Raw genomic sequence first — 20,125 nt, forward strand, 5'->3', positions numbered from 1 at the left:
CCAGAAACTTTACTCCACGGTAGTTTCATATCATCAACAGCATCACAAACAGAAACGAATAAATTCGTTCCTCTGGTTTGGTCTTTAAGGCTTTGGAGGTCAAGCAGCTCCTCTATTACGTTCATGTTGTCGTCAACTCCTCTTTAAAAAATCAAGAGCTGTGCAGTGTCAGAAGTATCAGTGCCTTCATCGCAGGCTAATGAGAAATAATAAAAAGTCACTCCCCTGTCCCTCAGTTGTCTCTGAATATCTGACGATATGCCTTCAGCTCTCCGTGCCACAGTGTTACGTGCCAGGCAAACATTCGTACATTCCTGCTTCTTCTCGGGGCAAATGTTCTCCACCATTTTCATGACACAGTTTTTGATAAATGTACCTTCAGTAAAAGATTTGCCATGTTTAGCTATTAACAAGGCCACTTCGTAGCTTGCTTTGGTGATATTTTCCTTTGACTCACAGGCCGGCATGAAGAATCGCTTTTGTGATGCCAGAGCAGCTTGGAGTTGCTTCACTTTTTTCAGCGCGGTCACTCCCTGTAAGCTTGTCGTATGTGTTATCATGTTTAGTTTGGTAGTGTCTCTTTACACTGAAATCCTAAAACAAGGCAACAGTCTCATTACAAATGAAACAAACACAATTGCCTCGATTTTCAGTAAAAAAAGTACTGTAATTCCCATCTCTCCTGAAAGCGGCGGCCCTCAGTGTCAACTTTCCTTTTTTTCTTTTAAGTCGCCGTGGCAGAAATGAGCGGAGAAGGGTTCGCGTGCTAGCGTGTCATAAATAATACATTATATGATCGAAGCTGCGGGCCGTATGAAATCTTACCCCGGGCCGTGATTGGCTCGCGGGCCGGACTTTGGACACCCTTGAGTGAGTCTAACGGATTGAAATAGTTCTAAGGGTCCAGCCATTTAACTGCTAGGAGGGTTATGAAAGTTGCAGTAACTATTTATTTATCATTTATCTGAATCATGTATTCAGGAATTATTGCAAATCATATAAGTTTTCCAGAAACAACGTCCAATACAATATATTTTATGTACTGCAATATAAAACGAAATCCTCTTGTTCACGGGGCAAAAACAGAGCAAGAAATGAACATAATGGCGGTAATAATGCTAAAAATTAAGCACAGCGAGCCTACCACATTTTCCCTATATATTACAATCATACGCTATATGGCTTACATATATGACAATTATATCAGTAAATCGAGTCATGCATTATTGCAACACTCCGTGAATATCTCAAGCTTTTAATGCAACCATCCTTATTCCCAACCATATTTTTTTGGGGGGTAAGTTGTGAAATACGGAAACAAGGTCAGTCATGTTACTATGTTTGTATCAGTAACCCATCCAGTCGATGGCCTTATTATGCCTGATATGATTCAGTTTCGCTGTGAGACGCAGGAGACCTTATTTGGATAAGGGGTTATTACGTATATTTAATTTTCGTCGTTTCTTTGTCAGTTTTAACAAATTCAATACATGCTATTGGTAATGTAGCAATGTATGTTGGACTTGATATATATATTTTTTAATACTTTAAACAACTAATACATAACTGAACTATCCTGTATTGTATGGTTTAATACCAGGATCATTATTAACAGAATTAAACATTTATTTGGGTCTGGTTCTAGCTTATCGAAAATCCCCTTAAATATACCTGACCTACCCAATATGTTCCACATTCTATATTATAAATTTAGTACCAGACCTTCTAATTATAACTAAGATTTTATTTTGTAAATATGAGGAAGCTTCTAGATGGTTATTTTCCATTAGGTATTTTTTTTAGAACATGCTGATTGTGGTCTGAGGTCAAGTATAGAACTATATAATCCTATTTTTCTAAAATGTTATTAATGCGTACATTAAGGTCTTAGCAGAATCAGTAGCGTTGTTGTTGTAACCAGTAATTCATTTGGGTTGGAATTTATTTATCCAAATTATTTAATTCAAGGGATTCTTCTATTGAAAAAGAGCTCACTTTGAAAACAACATTCTTGGAAATAGATACTTGAATATAAAGTGACATATTCATGGATTGAATCATTGTGATCCAACAAAAGGCTGTTGGTACATCACCAATACATGACCTACCCAAGGCATATCAACTCTTCACTTCCAAGGTTGGATTTAATTTGGATTTCAACTGAAGTTTATTCTGGACTTTAATCATTAGGACTTGTGCCTGCAATTCTAGGATTATTTGGAATATAATTTGCAAGATTCTATTTCGTTTTATTTTTGCTTTGTATTATAGATTAATTAATTATATGTAAGTTTTAAAAATCTTGTTGATTCTCACTCTTTTCTATTCCTTATTTTAAGACCACATACTCACAATAGTGTAAAATGACCGTATGCTTGATTCGTTTTTTATTGATCGATTATTTTCTTATATGTTTCAGAAAGCGAAACATTCTTGAAAGATTTTGTTACTAAATAAAATGAAACACTAATATTTAACAAAACTGCCGTATTATATAATTTGTAGATTGCGCCAATATTTTATACGGAAATAATCGATACCACGAGAATAGGAGAAGCGATTATGATCTCAGGTGTTACTTGCGGAAGCTTTTCTGTAAGGAAATATTTCTTTCTATATTGCTTTTTAGTATATAGATAGATTGTACAGTTGACCATTCTTTCAATTATAGTTACTGTAGTCTTTCTTTGTTCGTTTACTCTACTTCCACAGTTGCTTGATAAAAAATATGGATTTTGTTTTAAAAAAATTCAAGCCTGTTGATTGATTGTCCATGTATCTCTTAATCCTTAAATTGCTGCTCTTTGTTTTATTTATGAGATATTCATGCTATCCCTCTCAACACGACTGTACTTACCAAACTATGTTTTTGCGCCATTATTTATGATGCCTGATATTTCATATAATTTACGCTCAAAATAAATCCACAATCAAGCAGTTTCCTCAGTGAGCAGTCTCTGTCTGATATTCCATTTCGTTTGCTTATTTTTCCTTGCCAGATTTGTATCATTAATAGAGTGTGTGTGTGTGTGTGTGTGTGTGTGTGTGTGTGTGTGTGATTTGCATTTTAACGTAGTTTAACAATTTTAGTCAAATCGCTACGATATCTGCAGTGTAGAAGTTCATAGTGATGCCTAGGACTGGGGCATCATGCCGCAGACATGCAGCATCTTGTTCCACACAGTCACATTATTCTGACAACAGGTCGAGCAATCCTAATACTAACATCTTAATGCTCAGCGCCTAGCGAGGCAGCTGTTAGTACCATTTTTAAAAAATAAGTCTTTGGTATAACTTATCCAGGGTTCAAACCAGCGACCTTCGGCATCCGAGCGGACGCTCTAACCACATGGCCACCGGAGTTGTCATTGCAACAAGGCATTGAGAGGTGGAGTAAGAAATTATACCAGATTTATGGACCGTCACTACTAAGATATTACATACGATACATACTACATATTTCCATGTTTGAAAACGATATTATTTTTTTTTAATAATTGCTATCCGATATTTTTCTTGCTGTTGGTTTTGTTGCCAGTAGCTTCCCGTCGGTAAGTGATTCTTACCTGGGTTTAACTAGTTTCTTCCTACAGCTGTTATAATGGTCACTAAGTATAACCTATCTTGTGCTGAGACATGGCATTACACCCAAATAAAAACAATAACTATTATCTTTATGTAACGTCTATAACATTATTATTTCTGTAACACACTGATCATCGAGACCACATGTTCATGCTTCAATATCAAATAAGGTAATTAACCTAATTGTTTAATATTGGTTTGTAAAGCAGACAGTGCAGTAATTTTGTAAATACTTATGCATCCAATGCACCAAGCCACCGCATCTAATCAAAATTAAATTGTTTAAATTTAAACACCTTTCCTACGTGATCGAAACAAAAGGAGCAAACAACTTGGATGGACTAATAAGTAAGCAATTTTCCACTATCGGTCCATGTTTGTACAAACTACCTTTCATTCAAATGCACCTGTAATGGCTTCTCTCTGGTACATAGTCATACTTTCGTTGTTAAACGTCCGAAGTATCCTTTTCAAATCAATCGCCTCCACCATTTCCGTACAACGTACAATGCACCGCTGTTACACACGATTAGTTAGTTGGCATTACACACTAATGGAGGCAACTAATGAAATCAAATAGATGTCGCAAGGACAAAGCAATCAAATATATGTTCGATTCGCCATGGTGTAGAGTTATCATATCAGAACCCTGGGTAGCGAAGCTGGCCCCTGTTTAGCTGAAGCTTAAGTCGAAGACAAAAACATTAATCAATTAAATAGTATATGTAAACTATGAAAATATACTCCTATAATATTCACAATATTCCATATAGACTCCGTTTATGTCAAATCCCAAGAATTACCATTTCGCATGCTGTCTAATTTTCTTTATCATTCCCAACAAATAAGATTATTTGTTTAATGTGCATATACTCTTCATATATTTGATCTTTGTTCATTCTAGATGTTACTTTAAATTGCTAACAGTTCCATCTGAAATTTTCAACAAAAAAAAAATGTCACTGGTTGAGAAATTTACATGAGAACCTACTGGTATTTCCTTTCATTATATTGTACTGTAATCATGATACCCAAAGAGTAGCCTCATTTCCGTATTGGTAGCCCCACTAATCTGATCTGGTCTGCCCAATCTTGACTTCAGACAGGTGTTAGCTACCTGACTACATCTGATACATATTTAATTAGCATGTAAAAACCACCACAAAATCATTTGATTCTTGGACAATGGAAGTGGTAGTGTAAAATAGAAGGAATTGCGTACCCAGTGGTATTAATGGATAAGGAATATAGTACTGCAATTATATATGAGTAAGATTAGGCATGTGAACAATACAATCATCAAGACATCTCCCTTTCTCATAATGGGGCATACTTTTCTATTCAATCGTGAGGTGCATGAAGTCTTTGTCATGGTCATTCATTTTTTAACTTGTCAATTCTAATGCACATATATGTAATATTCTTAGTTTGATGGTAAACGTATCCACATATCATGCAGGTGTACCAGGTTCGAATCAAGCAACCTATTTTTCATCATTCTGATACTCCTTCTTGAGACGTAAAGTCTGCTTTATCATCAGCAGTGGCACGTACAAAGCAAACCTCGAGAAAGTCCACATGATTTTGAAACAGAAACCATGCAGGTTACTTTCGATGATACTTCAAAAGATGAGTTAAGAATCATATATAAAAGCAAAATTACTACAATATTAAGAAGAAATATCACAGAAGAATTCAACAAGGAGAATTATTCACAAGCACACGGGATGCGCGAGAAAAAATGGCAGTCAACAGAGCAATTAGAGAAGTCAGAGAATTAGAAAAGTACTTTCAGACAAGAAGAATAGAAACAAACGAGGGCTCCTTTCTGGAATGTACTCACAGAAAAGGAACATAGGAACTTGACATGTCAGTGATACCGAAAGAAAGAGTACCGGGAATGACATCAGTGATGGTGGCAATTAGTGTTACAAACCCGGAATACTTGCAACGAATATATTAAATCAGCCCAAAGGGGTATCAAGGGTACATCGTATGCCCTAAAGGAACTCAACCCGTACTACCATTTGTAGAATTAAATATTGCATGGGAAACAGTAACAGTTAAACAACTTACACCTATTTTGCGCAAGATAAAGAAACCAACGGGAGAATTACACTTTGTAATATACCTTTGGACATGCGTCTGGAAGCGACGGTAGAAAAGATCGAGGCAAAATTGAAAATCAAAGGTCATTTCATCAAGACTAGCTACAATCCCCATAACATCTATTTAGAATGGGACAAACATCTTCGAGATAGAAAAGAGTACACTAACAGAAATGAAAAATCGTTCTTTCTACACGGGTTTTTGGCCACCTCGTGGTATAAAGGGTGAATTTACCACAGAAAATGCAATAGATGTCAACAGACCGGACAAATACCGCATAAATGTCACAAAACCTAAGAGACACCAATAGAAAATAATGAACAGAGAACACCGAGAATACCGAGAGCAAAACAACAAAAACAACAAATACCAGGAAAGAAACAACCAGACGAGGAAATGCAAACTACAAAGCAACAACAGAAAGATAAGCAGACACAAACTAAACAGTTCGTATTTTTAAAACTTTGTGTGTTAACATTTTACGTAGAGATTACTATTCAAATTTTTATTTCTTCAATCAATTAAGTGTCCGGATTGGTCAATAAGTCTGAAATGTATCCTTTATAATAACGGATTACGACATCACAAATAGACTGGATTAATATGTTCTTTGTTACTCAAGGAACTTGTCCTGACAGTGTTCTTTCCGATGTTGACCGACTAGACATTTTGATCGGAGGAAACCGCACAGGAAATAATTCTCCAGAAATTATTCATGAAATATCTTACATTTGCCGAAGATTGCTTATAGGCGATGTTATGGGTCGAAATGTTTATCATTCGTTCATTAATGAAATTGTCGATGATTATCACAGCGATCGAAAACAATTAATTAATCAACTTGTAAGTTAAAAAATGATAATACACAATGCACAACGTGGACTAGTCCGAGTTTCCTCTGACCCTTGCCACTCCATTTTTTGATATTTGGTTTTTTATGTTGGGGTGTAGGGTCAGAGCGCATTCCCTATCAAAAAGTTGGAATTCGCCGACACCACTTGGTGTCGGAATGGGGTACTCGCCTACTAACAGGCCTAGAAAACTTTAATGACCTTACATTGAGCCATACTTACATTAAATCGATAAGGAAATCGTTTATCTTCTCAGAAATTACAAGTATAACACCGATTTTAACTTTAATCCGTTGTCGGACGAGACGAAACTACAGCATAGATGAATTTTGACCTCGTTCGCACCATTTGCATTGCTAGTCACATGACTAGCCAAATCTCGCGGCCGATATGCATACCACGTCACAGGTCAAATAGTCACGTGATAACAACAAAACCGCGTTGACGTGTGGCTTCAGCGTGATCAATCTGCCTCTTTCCAGGATGATGCGACAGTGACATGTTTCCGGCTGGTGTCATCTCAATTAATATGTTGAAAACCATGTGTTCTTTCGTGTTATTGTAGACATTGCGTGACTTTCATTCAATATTTTTTCGAGTTTTTGCTTCAAAAACATTGGAAAATAATTGTACTATGATGGAGTGTTCATGCTGTGGCACAGAGTTTCAGAAAAAAAAATAAAGGATTTAAAAGAATAGCCATTCATTCTAAATTTAAAGGTGGACCTAGTGCGGCAGAATCACTAGAAAAAAACATATTCTGTGACATTCACGCCTGAAAAACATGCATTCATTTGTACTGAATGCAGCTTGACAATAAAATCCGTGGATGTAAACAAGACTAAACTTGAAGAAGTAGAAGAGAAATTCAGAAAAATTCGAAAATCAGAATCGTATATAGGAAGTAAGATTCAAACCACGCCAACACACCGCGGAAATGCTAAGAAAGCCAAGGTTATCTCAACACCAAGAAAAGTATACCAACCAAAGTTGATGTCAAAAAAATCTTTGACGGAAGAAAAGGTAAGTACATTGATAACTATAACATCTATCAACATCCTGGATAACCATTTCTTATTATAATTTAGCATAAGTTCGTTATTGTACATGGAACGATATTAAATGTAAAATAAAATTTTGAAGCTGATAATTCCATAGCTGTAATGAGAAAAGATTAAACTAACTTGTAAACAGGCAATCCATCCATATCTAGGAATAATTATGACTTTTTTTCTTAAACTAGGTATCACTTACTGTGAATAACACTACCATTGGGAAGGTAATACAACTTTTGGCACACTCAAGATACAGAAATGGTCTGCGACAACTCTTTAAAGATAGCAAATCTGCCAAGAAAGCTGCAGTTTATGTCATTTGTGATGTAGTGAGGCAGGAGATCTGCAGCTTTACAAAAATGGTTTCCAAAAGTGGTTTCAATGGTGGACTGTCATCAATTTTGGCTTTTGAATGGGACAAAATGATGTATGATGCCAATAAATGTTGCCCCAGTTTGCTTGAGGTGGCGCTATACAGTTTTGCATTTTGCATAGGGTTAGGATTTTAAAGAAAAAGAATGTCCCCGGCATTCCTCACTGGTTATACTGGCTATTTAAAAAAGACCTTGCATATCTTAGGTATAATGCAAAGAACCTTTAATTCCCTTTATTTTGGTGTATGATTGATGGGTGTACTATGGGTTATAGAGTATACAGCTTGGCCTTACTTCAAATGTGCACCTTTCAAAAAATTGCTAGCTCTACTTGGTCATTTTCACTTCCTGAACTTCAGAGGTAAATTGTATAAAAAAGAGCCGATAACTTTTTTTACATTTTATATATTTGGTAATTCATTCATTGCACTTTCAGAAGCTGGTATTGTCTAGTCTGGCAAAATTCATTTTCCCTATTTTAATAGCTGCTATGTATAGTATACTTTAGACTAATTCAGACTGATTTTTTAACACAAGGGAACAGTCATTTTAGTTAGCAGTGTGCTTAAATCATGTAAAATTTCCAAAAGTACAATATCCAAAAGAAATATCATCCACATTACATTAATGTAGCATAGAGGTATGCAAACATTCTCTCCACTGTGCATGTTTTAAATGCGAACTACTTCACCTTACATACGTCACTCTCTCAAAAGTACATATTATCTGGTGAGCGCCACCTGAGCTTGTCAAAGCCAGCTTAACCAAGAAACATTGCCACAACTCTGCCACAAAAAGGATTGGAAGAAAGGTTGTCTCCTTAGTACCTGTCATTGACTCTCTCCTATGTATAATCAGCTTTATCAGAACCAGGCACAGTACTATCCTGCAACAGCTGATTTCCATTATAATGTGGTTAGGTGGTTGTAAGAGAAAGGTAACACAATCATTCAATTATAATTTGCAATTGGTATCTAAACTGTGCGGTTTCAGCGTTATTAAAAAAAAGCCTACAAAGAAAGACTAAAGATTTTTTACCCAGCGTTTTAAAATAAATAGAAAATGCAGCATACATACTGTACAAATTAATTACCATATTTGCATATTTTATTTACCATAATTATGTTTGTAATGTTTATTGTAATTATGGTTATTTATGACTATATATTCTCGTGATTTTTAAAAACATGTATCGAGTACTTGGGCAATTAACAGCCAGTGATAAAACGTAATGTTGATTCACTTTAAACATTAAGCATAATATATTGATATCTCTCCTGGCCTTTCTCATGATACCTATTGATGTACCTTTCGTTGCATGAGCATGAAAAGTAAGAGATCATTCACAGGTTAGGTATAACAAATAGCTGTATTTATGCAGAATGACAAATCCTTTAAATGTCATTACTTATCAAACATAAATAATATACAGATGATTCTAACATTTCTTAGTAAATGTATATTTGTAATATTTGAACAACAATAAAATAAGCAAAATTGTCTTGATGATCACTGTATTAATTCCATAAGAATCTGGGGGGTGAAGCATCAGATGGGAAAATCTGTATATGTAGACTTAGGCTTTCATTTTCAAAAATCAACCTCTGTATGTAAAAGTTTAACATTAGTTTCTAATATTTGGGAATGTGCTTATCGTCAGGCATTAGCTTATCATGGGTGAACAGTTTATTGTATTCAAAAATAGCAGGTTGTGTTTAAAAAATTTGACTTCTTTTTCATAAAGGGTTCTCATCAATAGACAAGCTTTCTGGTTACTGCCAGGTATACATTTGCAGATGATCAAACTTTACTTTTGTTATAAACAGGTTTTTGGTAGCTTCAACAGACTTGGATGGTGCCAAAGTATTGATGCCACAAGACGAAGAATAGATGATCTGCGGCAAGATTTTGACAGTAAGATTAAGCTGTGGAGAGATAAATTGTCAGGAAAGGAAAGAGGTATAAACCATGGTGAACACGATACAATTTTAGATATGTAATGTCCATGATATATTGTAGTATATTATATTTTGTATCTGTACCAACTTAGAAAATGAGAATCATACTAATTGCTTCCTTATTTTCCTTTTCAGTCTTGATAATTTAAAAGAGTTATTGTGAAAAGAATTAAAATTGTTGCATGTCATTCATAAAAATTATGTGTCAATTCTTACACCTATATTTGTATCTTTGTTTAAACATTTACTTCATGATGCTTATTTTTGAGGCCACCTAAGTTTATATGGTTCAACAACACATCATCCAAATCCTGGCTATATACTGTCTCCATTTTAGCATAAAAGTGTGACACTTTAAAAAAAAAGATGGCAAAACGATTTTGTTTGAGGTACACACAACTATAAGTTTTATTAAACAGTGCATGCATTATGACAGTAAAATTATACATATTCTTTCCTTCTTTAGAAAATGCAGATGAAACTTTGGATGAGCTGCCCGAGTTAGAGTCTGTTTTGGGAAGATGAAGATGAGGATGATTTGATGGAGGAAGAAGAGCAGGCGGAGGAGGAAGATGAAGAGGAGACTGTGGAAGAAGAAGAGGAATCTAGTTCAGTCCAAGAAAGTGATGAGTTGACTTGTGTAGAAGGTATATTCAGATGAATAATCAAGTCATTTGATTCATATACATGCACATCTGAAATTTACTGTTTTTAAAATAATAATAATAATAATAATAATAATAATAATGATAATATTGTTCATCATCACTATCACCATTAAATTAATAGTAAGAATATTTTTTCTGAAAAATGTCATACATAAACCAAAAAGTTTAAAAATCAAATAGCTTCAAGTTTCTGTCACAGCCTGCAAATTCTATGACTAGGGGGAAGTTATCAATAATATACTGCAGTTATCTGAGATATTACAAGGTATGTGAGACAGTGAATGGATCATAGTCATTAATATCCACCCATAAAGGTCAGGTTTAATAGGAAAAAATGATGCCAGATATGCCAATAATTAACTTGCAAAAATCAATGCAACATATTTTAAATCACTTATGTCATTAAAGCCTTTTATAATATTACAAAATTTGAAATTGATATTGGAACTTCAACAACTTACACTTTCTGAAGACCACATGTTGAAACCTATGCATGTTAGTTATATTTTAAAATCACAATTAAACACAATGCTAACTTAATTTAGGAATTTTGTCTTCAAATATTACATTAGTTTTACTGTTTTTGCAGCATTCAACAAGGAAGAGTAGGTCACAGTGACCAATTGTTATAACACTAATGACTTTTTTCATATTGATAATCACATTGTCAAGCTTTAGTCATCCAAGTAAATTTTAATCTTTGGGCAAGGCATTTGTAGAGAATTTGATAAGAGTGCTCCTTGCATAATCATATCATTCCATGTGGTCAGTAGGTAATTGTTTTCTTATTGAAAGTTGTTCCTGAACTGTATAATTGTTATTGCCATTCACAGAAACACTGGTATATATAAAAGCATAGTTGTCTAACAAGTCTTTACTATGTTTTGTCATGAATGGTCACCATATCCACTAAACATACAAGTCTTTACTATGTTTTGTCATGAATGGTCACCATGTCCACTAAACGTACAAGTCTTTACTATGTTTTGTCATGAATGGTCACCATGTCCACTAAACATACAACTCTTTACTATGTTTTGTCATGAATGGTCACCATGTCCACTAAACATACAACTCTTTCCTGTCATTTTTATTCAGCTTATTGTTTAATGTTATTGTCAAACAAGCATAGTGGAAGGAATGATTACTATCATACAAAGAACTCTCATTTAAAATTTCAGTTTCAACTGAAGTAACAACTGAGTCACTTATGTTGCCTACTCCCAACAGTAACCAAAAATTATACTTTGATATTACTTTTGATAATATCAACCAGAAGATTGGTGTCCGGCATCATGTGAGGGGAAAGAAAAATGCCATGCTGAACATGGTACAAGGATTTGCCACACTGGAAAGGATTGGTAGTTATGGGATGTCAAATATATTCGCCTCACCAGAGACCATAAGGAATTTAAAGATTTCCGATATCTTACCATCCAGTGAAGATGAGATGGCCTTAAAAGAGGAGCTAGCAGTTATGGTCTCAAGGATTTTGACAACATATGTTCCTGCCTATGCTGGAGTTGACACTGTGTGGTCCATTCCTCATCAATATTCAACCCAATCAGCATTCAGGAGTGAAATTGTATGTAGTACATACTCTCTCTCTCACTCTCTTTATATATACATACACATTTGCCTACATACTGTCATTTTCATGCACCATGAACCTATCACAATTATAGTTATATTGTCACATTTGAGACTCCTTACATTTTCTGTGCAGTATTCTGCAAATTATAGGTAATAAATAATAAATGCTTTTCTGTTAGGTATCATTTACCTACTGTTACATTTTATACACAATAACAAATAAAAATTATATGATACGAATTGCAATATATATATATATATATATATATATATATATATATATATATATATATATATATATATATATATATATATATATATAATCCACATACACATGGTAAAATTAATGAGCCCTGTATCATATATTTATGATTATTGTTAACCTCTGTATTATGAACACACATTTAAAAGGGACACGTTATGACCAACTGAATATGCTTCTCTAAGATATTAACTATTTGTTAACTGTAAATATATGTCAATGTGAATAAATTTAAAGAATTTAAAAAATAATACATTTAGACAGGTTTGATTATTCATTTTAAGTTAGACTATAATTTCAGTCAATCAGATTGCTCGTATATAAAGTTTAGTTCAAAGCAGAATTAAGTTGGTGGCTAATTTATGCCCATGTTTTGTATTGTGTTAGCCCCTTTTCAAAGATCAAATGACAGTAAACAAAAATGTTCAATGCTTCTTCATATAAATTTCTATTTCTATTATAGGTTCCATTGGGAATCCTAAACAAAGATGAATCTACTACAGCAGGCATGATTGAGATACTGGAGAGTTACAAGGAGTATATCCCTGAGAATGAGGATGGGGATCCACTTCCACTTTTACTTTATTGTGATGGCTTGAGTTGTGAGAGGGTAGAAGGGGCTCAACGGGCTCGAATAAATGGAGCTAACAGGTGGGCAAGACTTGACCTGTTTGAGCCTGCAATACAGGAGTGGCACAGACGACTCATGTTTCTCCAGGTGTGAACTGGAAGAAAGTAAAATTTTCACAACAAATCATTTATTTTGATTGATAATTGCAGTAAAACCTGCTGTTGTTGAGAGGTAGAATATAAAAGACACCTCATTGTTCAGAAAGGAAACCATATAGTGGTATATCCTATCATATTTAAGATGAAATAACCCCTTTATATACATGACACTAGTCAATTAATAATAAACGGGTAGGTTCCTTTCAGTGTCTTTTATATACAGGTTTTATGGTATTACATTTTTACTACATTTTATCATCTTTAACATAACCTATTAAGGTGTACTACAGAAAACATGCTGTATCTGATTATATATCGCACTTTGCTCTGCAACTAGCATCACAGCTTGTTTTGAAAGTCTAAAAGGCTTTCATCAGCCTATAACTGTAACACCTGAAAAAAGATAAACAATTTTGTTATTTAAAAGAGATGGAGTAATATTATGAAATGTCCCAAGGATACCAAGAAGGGCACAAGATTTATATAAAAAAACCTGATGTGTATCATTTAATTCTGCCTATTGCTGACTTTGGAATTTATCCCTTCAGGCACAGCTTAGTCTCTACATTATATTCAGAACCAAATTTACTATTGCAGGAGTCAGCAGACTTTATAATCAAAGAAAAACAACTAAATTTATTACAAGATGTTTTCTTAATCAGGACACATATAATGAACTCTTCAAGTTTGAAAGTCACAGAGAGAAGGGAACATTGTACAACCTGAAGCAAGTATATGACCATAAAGGTGTTACAAAAAATATAATGGATTGTTTTGACAAAGCGGAGACACTGTTAGAGTTTGTGACTGAAGGTTATATCATATTGTATGCAATGGAACTATCAGGTATGACAGAAATAGATGACACACCTAAAGGCTTTCCGAACTCACCAGAAGAAAGAAGAAAGTATAGAGATGAGCTCTCAAAAAGAATTGTGAAAAAAGTATATGAGAAAGTGAACACCAAGGAAGTGATTAATGTCGGAGCAGAACCAATGATTGATGGTTGGGATTATTGTATATGCCGGTTAGATGCTGGTGGATCTATGGTTTATTGTAACAACCAATATTGTCGAAGGGGTTCCTGGTTCCATCTGGAGTGTTTAGGTATGGAGGAAGATGATGTACCAGAAGGTGAATGGTTCTGTTCAGTGAAATGCAGGAGGGAACCTGAGTTAAGTTTAAGCCGGAGAAAGAAGATGACAGCTGATAGACTTAAAGATGCCAAAAATGAATATGTCAAGAGATTAATTTGGAGGGGTTTAAATGATATAGCTCGGCATGATGCTGTAAAAGAAAATGATGGTCCCAGAATGATAAGGTACTGGAAATTTGACCTGTTTGAATTTTATGAAAAGAACCACCCCAAGTACTTGATATATGGCCTAAGGCTGATTGCAAACATTGCTGGAGCAACATCAGAAAGACTAAAACATGCCCTAATGTGGGAAAGGACAGTCAATTTGAAGGGAGGAAAAAAAAAACATTCCCAAGGACCTACATTGTGAACATCTAAACAGAGAGTTTAAGGAGAGTAGTAGGGATGCTGGAGGCCAACTCACCACTGACACAATCAACAGACACAGCCAGATGTTAGGAGTAGGAAAGGCTGTTAATCATATGTTTGATGAGAAGGTCATCTATAAGCCATTCAACACTCGAAAAACTGGAAAGGTTCATAGAAAGAAAGACATACTTAAAATGGTTCAAACACTGAAGTCTCAGAATTTGGTCAAGTATCAAAGCGGAAGAGCATTCAAAGGTTTTGAAGATTTGAAAGTGGTCAGTGGAGTAAGATTTCCTAAAAAATTCAAGGACAGACTGTTGAGACATGTCGACAATATGGCAAAGTTACGTGAAATAAACAATTAGCCATCTTAGTTATCCTTTATTCAGTAAAACTGAATGCTTTAAGCAATTAACTGTACGTCTTTCTCCTATATGCAACATTTAAACAACTGAACCTGATGGTCTGTAATAAATAAATTCATTGCAAATAGGAACGAATCAGGTCATGCTTAGACTTATTTCTGTTTGGACATTCACACTTTGACATGCAGTTTATGCAACAGATGCACATCTGACATTGGCATGTATCTACACAGTCTTTTGAACAAGATTTTAAGTTTTTCATTTTGTTTATTTCTGTATCAGTTTTCGAGCTTAGTGAAAAATATTTCAAACAATAAATCCTCTGGCATTCAGTTGTATTTGCCAAACTTCTCAAGTAGGCTTGACTTGGACAAGAGCATGTTCTTTTGGCTTGTTTCCTGCAGTTACCACAAGGGATGGCAATACTTCTGGGGAATGCATAACATAATGTAAGACAAAGTCGGCCATCTCGTCCACATCGTCCAACGTCCTGCCACAATTGGAGCAATGTTGGGGGCAAACCCCATATTACTACTACGGACACATCTGGAATATCTATTCCCATGCCTACTGCTACAGTAGCAATCAGAATTCTGATGGTACTGTCACTTCTATGGAAAATATTCATAATACGCTCCTTGGATGATGTATCTGTGTGTGCATGAACCATTTCAATCAAACGATTCAATATTGCCTTTTCCCCATCATAAGCTTTATCATTAAGTGTGGAATGAAACCATATATATAATCGTTCACACATGCTTATAGAGTTTACATAGATTATGACTTTTTTCATCATACGTCCATTCTGAATAATCTCAGTTTTTACCCATTCAAGTTCCTCTTCATATTTTTCAGAAATTTTGGTGGCACAAAGCTGAATATTTGGCCTGCAAAAGTATCAAATTTATGCAATTTTATAGACAATGTACATTAATAAATTTTCTGAAAGATGAGTTTTATATAATGCATTAAAATTACAAGCCCTCTGATTATGACATACAGCTTCTTAAAAAAGGTATAGGTGTAACATTTTGAGCAGTTAGATTCCTTGCCTGGCCCATTCAGGTCTTATACAAAGGTAATAATTCAGTCTCACCAATTTGAACTAATGGAGAATTATTATATCAGGTTTAATGCATCTGTTCTAGTAATATTGTAAGAGCTTGATTTGACCAAAAAATGTTACAAATAATAAAAACAGATTGAAGACATATGTACTAATATTTTTTATCCACTTATGTTAAATTATCTATGAAATGTACACAGTTGCTTTCTTTAGTGATGATTGCCTATTAGTATATACAGAAATAATTATATTTGTAGCAATATTTATAGATTACATACCTATTTGGCAATAGAGAAACAACATTTAATTTGTCACTTGTCAGCCCTAGGGTTCGTGCAATATCATTCATTATTTCAGTTGTTGCAGTTGCAGTCAATGTTAGCACAGGACATTCAGTAATGCTTTGGAGTACTCCAACCTTTAGGTACTCTTCCCTGAAGTCCAGCCCCCTGAAACAAATCATAACCAGAATATTCTAAAAGACGTTAATTTAAATTTATAGTATTAGATATTATTGATCCAATTTCATAATTTAAAATAAACATAAATATTTATAAGGCCATCAAATATATTTTTTCCAGTCAGTATGTAGATGCCTATTTTTCCTCCTTGGTGTTACATTTATTTCAAAGTTAAGCTTCTATCTTGCTAGAGTAAAATCTTATACACCTTTGTTATAAAACAGAGTTATTAAAAACTTCATACCATTCAGATATGCAGTGGGCTTCATCATATGCAACCACACACAACTTTTCTCTGTATGCATTGTCCAGTACACCTTTCCAGTGCCTGGTAACGATAGCTTCTGGGGAGGCTTTTAACACTGTTGCACATCCACTTTTTATGGCTGCAGAGAATAAATTGTGGCATGAGTAAGTTTTTAGCATTAAAGTGAAAAATTAATATCAAAGTATCATAGTCATGTGCTATGTATCATGGTGATCATTATGTTTCACATATTTGTATGAACTGACCAAATCTTTTCAAACTGATAGTAAAATCTTTAATGCATAAATGACACTAACTCTCTCTCTCTCTCTCTCTCTCTCTCTCTCTCTATATATATATATATATATATATATATATATATATATATATATATATATATATATAGTTACCATCTGTGTCTTCTTTCTCCATTCCTTCCTGGATTCCATATGCTTTAATGTTATGGTCTTTCAATGTTTTCACCTGGTCATTTATCAGTGATTTCAAAGGTGATATGACCAAACGTGTGTTGCTTAGGACAGTGCATCTGCAATAAAATTGCTTTGCTAAACTTTGTTTTTAAGAAAATATAATTGGTCTTTCTCAAAAATTATCTTATTGTGATTAACATATGAAAGCAATTGACCGATTCATATTAAACCTATATGCATTGATGCATATCACTGTGCTCAACTTTAATGTGGACATTCAAAACATTAGCAATTATGTATATACATTACTTTTATATTACATAATTCTATATTTATAGCATTATACATGCATACCTGCTATTACGTAAAGATAATCTTTTCATATATTTTCATAGCACAAAATTATAGTGTATATGAAATCAGCATAACTCAGCAGCATTTATTCAGTGTAAATCACACTAATATGAGTTAACTATCTCTCTCTCTCTCTCTCTCTCTCTCTCTCTCTTTACCTTGTCCAACATCATTGGTGGGAGAATGTAGCATGCACTTTTCCCATATCCCGTGGGAAGGACGGCAAATGTGTCACTGTCATCAATAACTGATTTTATTATCTCGTACTGTTTTTTTTTAATATTAAAATAATATCCATTTTCTTGAAGTACTTCATTGGCAAGAGCTTCCATGTTTCCGTCTTTACCTGCCATGTTGCAATATAGGTTTATGCACCAAAACGTCCTTTCCAGTATTGCAGAAAGAAGACAAAAACTCGAAAAAATATTGAATGAAAGTCACGCAATGTCTACAATAACTCGAAAGAACACATGGTTTTCAGCATATTAATTGAGATGACACCAGCCGGAAACATGTCGCTGTCGCATCATCCTGGAAAGAGGCAGATTGATCACGCTGAAGCCACACGTCAACGCGGTTTTGTTGTTATCACGTGACTATTTGACCTGTGACGTGGTATGCATATCGGCCGCGAGATTTGGCTAGTCATGTGACTAGCAATGCAAATGGTGCGAACGAGGTCAAAATTCATCTACGCTGTAGTTTCGTCTCGTCCGACAACGGATTAAAGTCAAAATCGGTGTTATACTTGTAACTTCTGAGAAGATAAATGATTTCCTTATCGATTTAATGTAAGTATGGCTCAATGTAAGGTCATTAAAGTTTTCTAGGCCTGTTAGTAGGCGAGTACCCCATGCCGACACCAAGTGGTGTCGGCGAATTCCAACTTTTTGATAGGGAATGCGCTCTGACCCTACACCCCAACATAAAAAACCAAATATCAAAAAATGGGGTGGCAAGGGTCAGAGGAAACTCGGACTAAACGTGGACCTGTAATAATTCGGGTAGTAAACGCACGATTGCAAACGTACAAAGCGATTTACTGAGATGGACTTGGTGATGTCATTATGGGTTTATTCAGAAGGATGGCTCCAAAAGCAATACTGATTGCAAAAATTATTATTTTTCAGGATAAATGCGGTGTTTTAAACACGAGTAATATTTAATGGAATGACATAGTTCGTAGAGTTCTCGGTGCTACTATGGATAACATTCCAGTATTTACTGACAGACGTAAAATCAGAGACTCAGATATGTCAATCGCAATTATTAGAAATGAAATTACAAAAGGTGTTACTAATCTATTACGATCTACCGGTGATACACTGTCAGGACAAGCTCCTTGAGTAACAAAGCCACTTCCAGTTTTAGGAGGTTTTCCAATCAGCTGAGTATAAAAATTGTCCTCTTTTTCTTTCTGTTCTTTTTTTTTTTTTTTTGTTCTCTCTTTTCTCTTTATATTATTTTACTGATTTTCGAAATTGTATTATATTTGGGTCATTCCAATAGATTTATCTAAAGTACCTGCAGCTCCATATACCTCAGCAGACCATTTTTCTGGCCTTCGCGTTTGAAGAAATTTAAGTATTATATATTTTTCTTTTCCATCATATCTACATGCAGCTATATCAATTAATTTAGCGGGGTTTTAAAGTTCTTTACTAATTTCAGGTTTAAACATTTTCCTAAATGGACCTGGTTGACCATCAAATTTTCTTGAGAACGGTAATGCTACCAGAGCTTTTCTTTGCGCTGGAAATCCTTGTATATGTTATTCAAGTTTATACATATTAGTTAGATATTTTATAAATTCAGGATCATTATCTCTAGCCTTGATAATACCTTTATATACTCGATATACCCAATTTTGTTTTTTTAAAACCTATATTTTCATACCCAGGTTTTAAGTATTTTTTTCTCTATAATTAGAAGAATATAATCCAAATTTAGCTAAATCAGTGTCATAAAGATTTTTTTATTCCATCAATAATTCATGGGTTACATTTTTCAGTTATATACGTTTTATGTTTTTATTTAGGATCTGATTCTTCATCAACATAACCTTCACGTATTTCTTCAAGTTCTGGTTGTGTCTGAGGGGCATGTTGTGGTTGAGGGGCATGTTGTGGCTGAGGGGCATGTTGTGGTTGAGGGGCATGTTGTGGTTGAGGGGCATGTTGTGGCTGAGGGGCATGTTGTGGTTGAGGGGCATGTTGTGGTTGACAAGCAACGATTTCGCCTGGAAGAGCTCATAAAATCTTTTTTGCTTGTTTAGTTCTTCTTGCTATCTTTTCAGCTTGTTCAGTCGTTTGTTTTAATGCCGGCGGAAGACCTTCAGTAGTTTATCTTTCAGTAACCTTTCTAACAGATTTAAAAAAATTGTTATTTTTCTTCTGCATAATCAACTTGTGATTCTTGACGTTCTTGTAGTTTTTGTTTGAGAGCATCACTAACATGAAGATGTCTTCTAATTCCTTCTAATCTTTTTCTTGCTAATCTACTAGTAT

At 34.5% G+C, this 20,125-nt stretch overlaps 2 protein-coding genes across 2 annotated transcripts; one reads left to right on the forward strand and one right to left on the reverse strand.

Annotated features, from left to right (window-relative positions):
• Window positions 1–5,326: 5,326 nt before the first annotated feature.
• Window positions 5,327–14,942, forward strand: LOC149784682 (uncharacterized). Its single transcript, XM_089933031.1, has 9 exons — window positions 5,327–5,370; window positions 7,355–7,568; window positions 7,789–8,064; window positions 8,720–8,911; window positions 9,801–9,945; window positions 10,454–10,579; window positions 11,761–12,185; window positions 12,919–13,173; window positions 13,847–14,942. The coding sequence occupies exons 1-9, from the start codon at window positions 5,327–5,329 to the stop codon at window positions 14,690–14,692; spliced, it is 2,523 nt and encodes an 840-aa protein (XP_089789157.1). The 3' UTR covers window positions 14,693–14,942.
• A 115-nt stretch (window positions 14,943–15,057) lies between these two features.
• On the reverse strand, window positions 15,058–18,349 carry LOC149784683 (uncharacterized). Its single transcript, XM_089933032.1, has 4 exons — window positions 17,777–18,349; window positions 16,831–16,994; window positions 16,404–16,574; window positions 15,058–15,946 (listed from the first exon to the last, which is right to left on the reverse strand). The coding sequence occupies exons 1-4, from the start codon at window positions 17,969–17,971 to the stop codon at window positions 15,172–15,174; spliced, it is 1,305 nt and encodes a 434-aa protein (XP_089789158.1). The 5' UTR covers window positions 17,972–18,349; the 3' UTR covers window positions 15,058–15,171.
• Between the last annotated feature and the right edge of the window lie 1,776 nt (window positions 18,350–20,125).

This window comes from Sinohyriopsis cumingii, chromosome 14, assembly GCF_028554795.1.
Source record: "Sinohyriopsis cumingii isolate HCF-2022 chromosome 14, ASM2855479v2, whole genome shotgun sequence".
Classification (NCBI taxonomy): Eukaryota; Metazoa; Mollusca; class Bivalvia; order Unionida; family Unionidae; genus Sinohyriopsis; species Sinohyriopsis cumingii.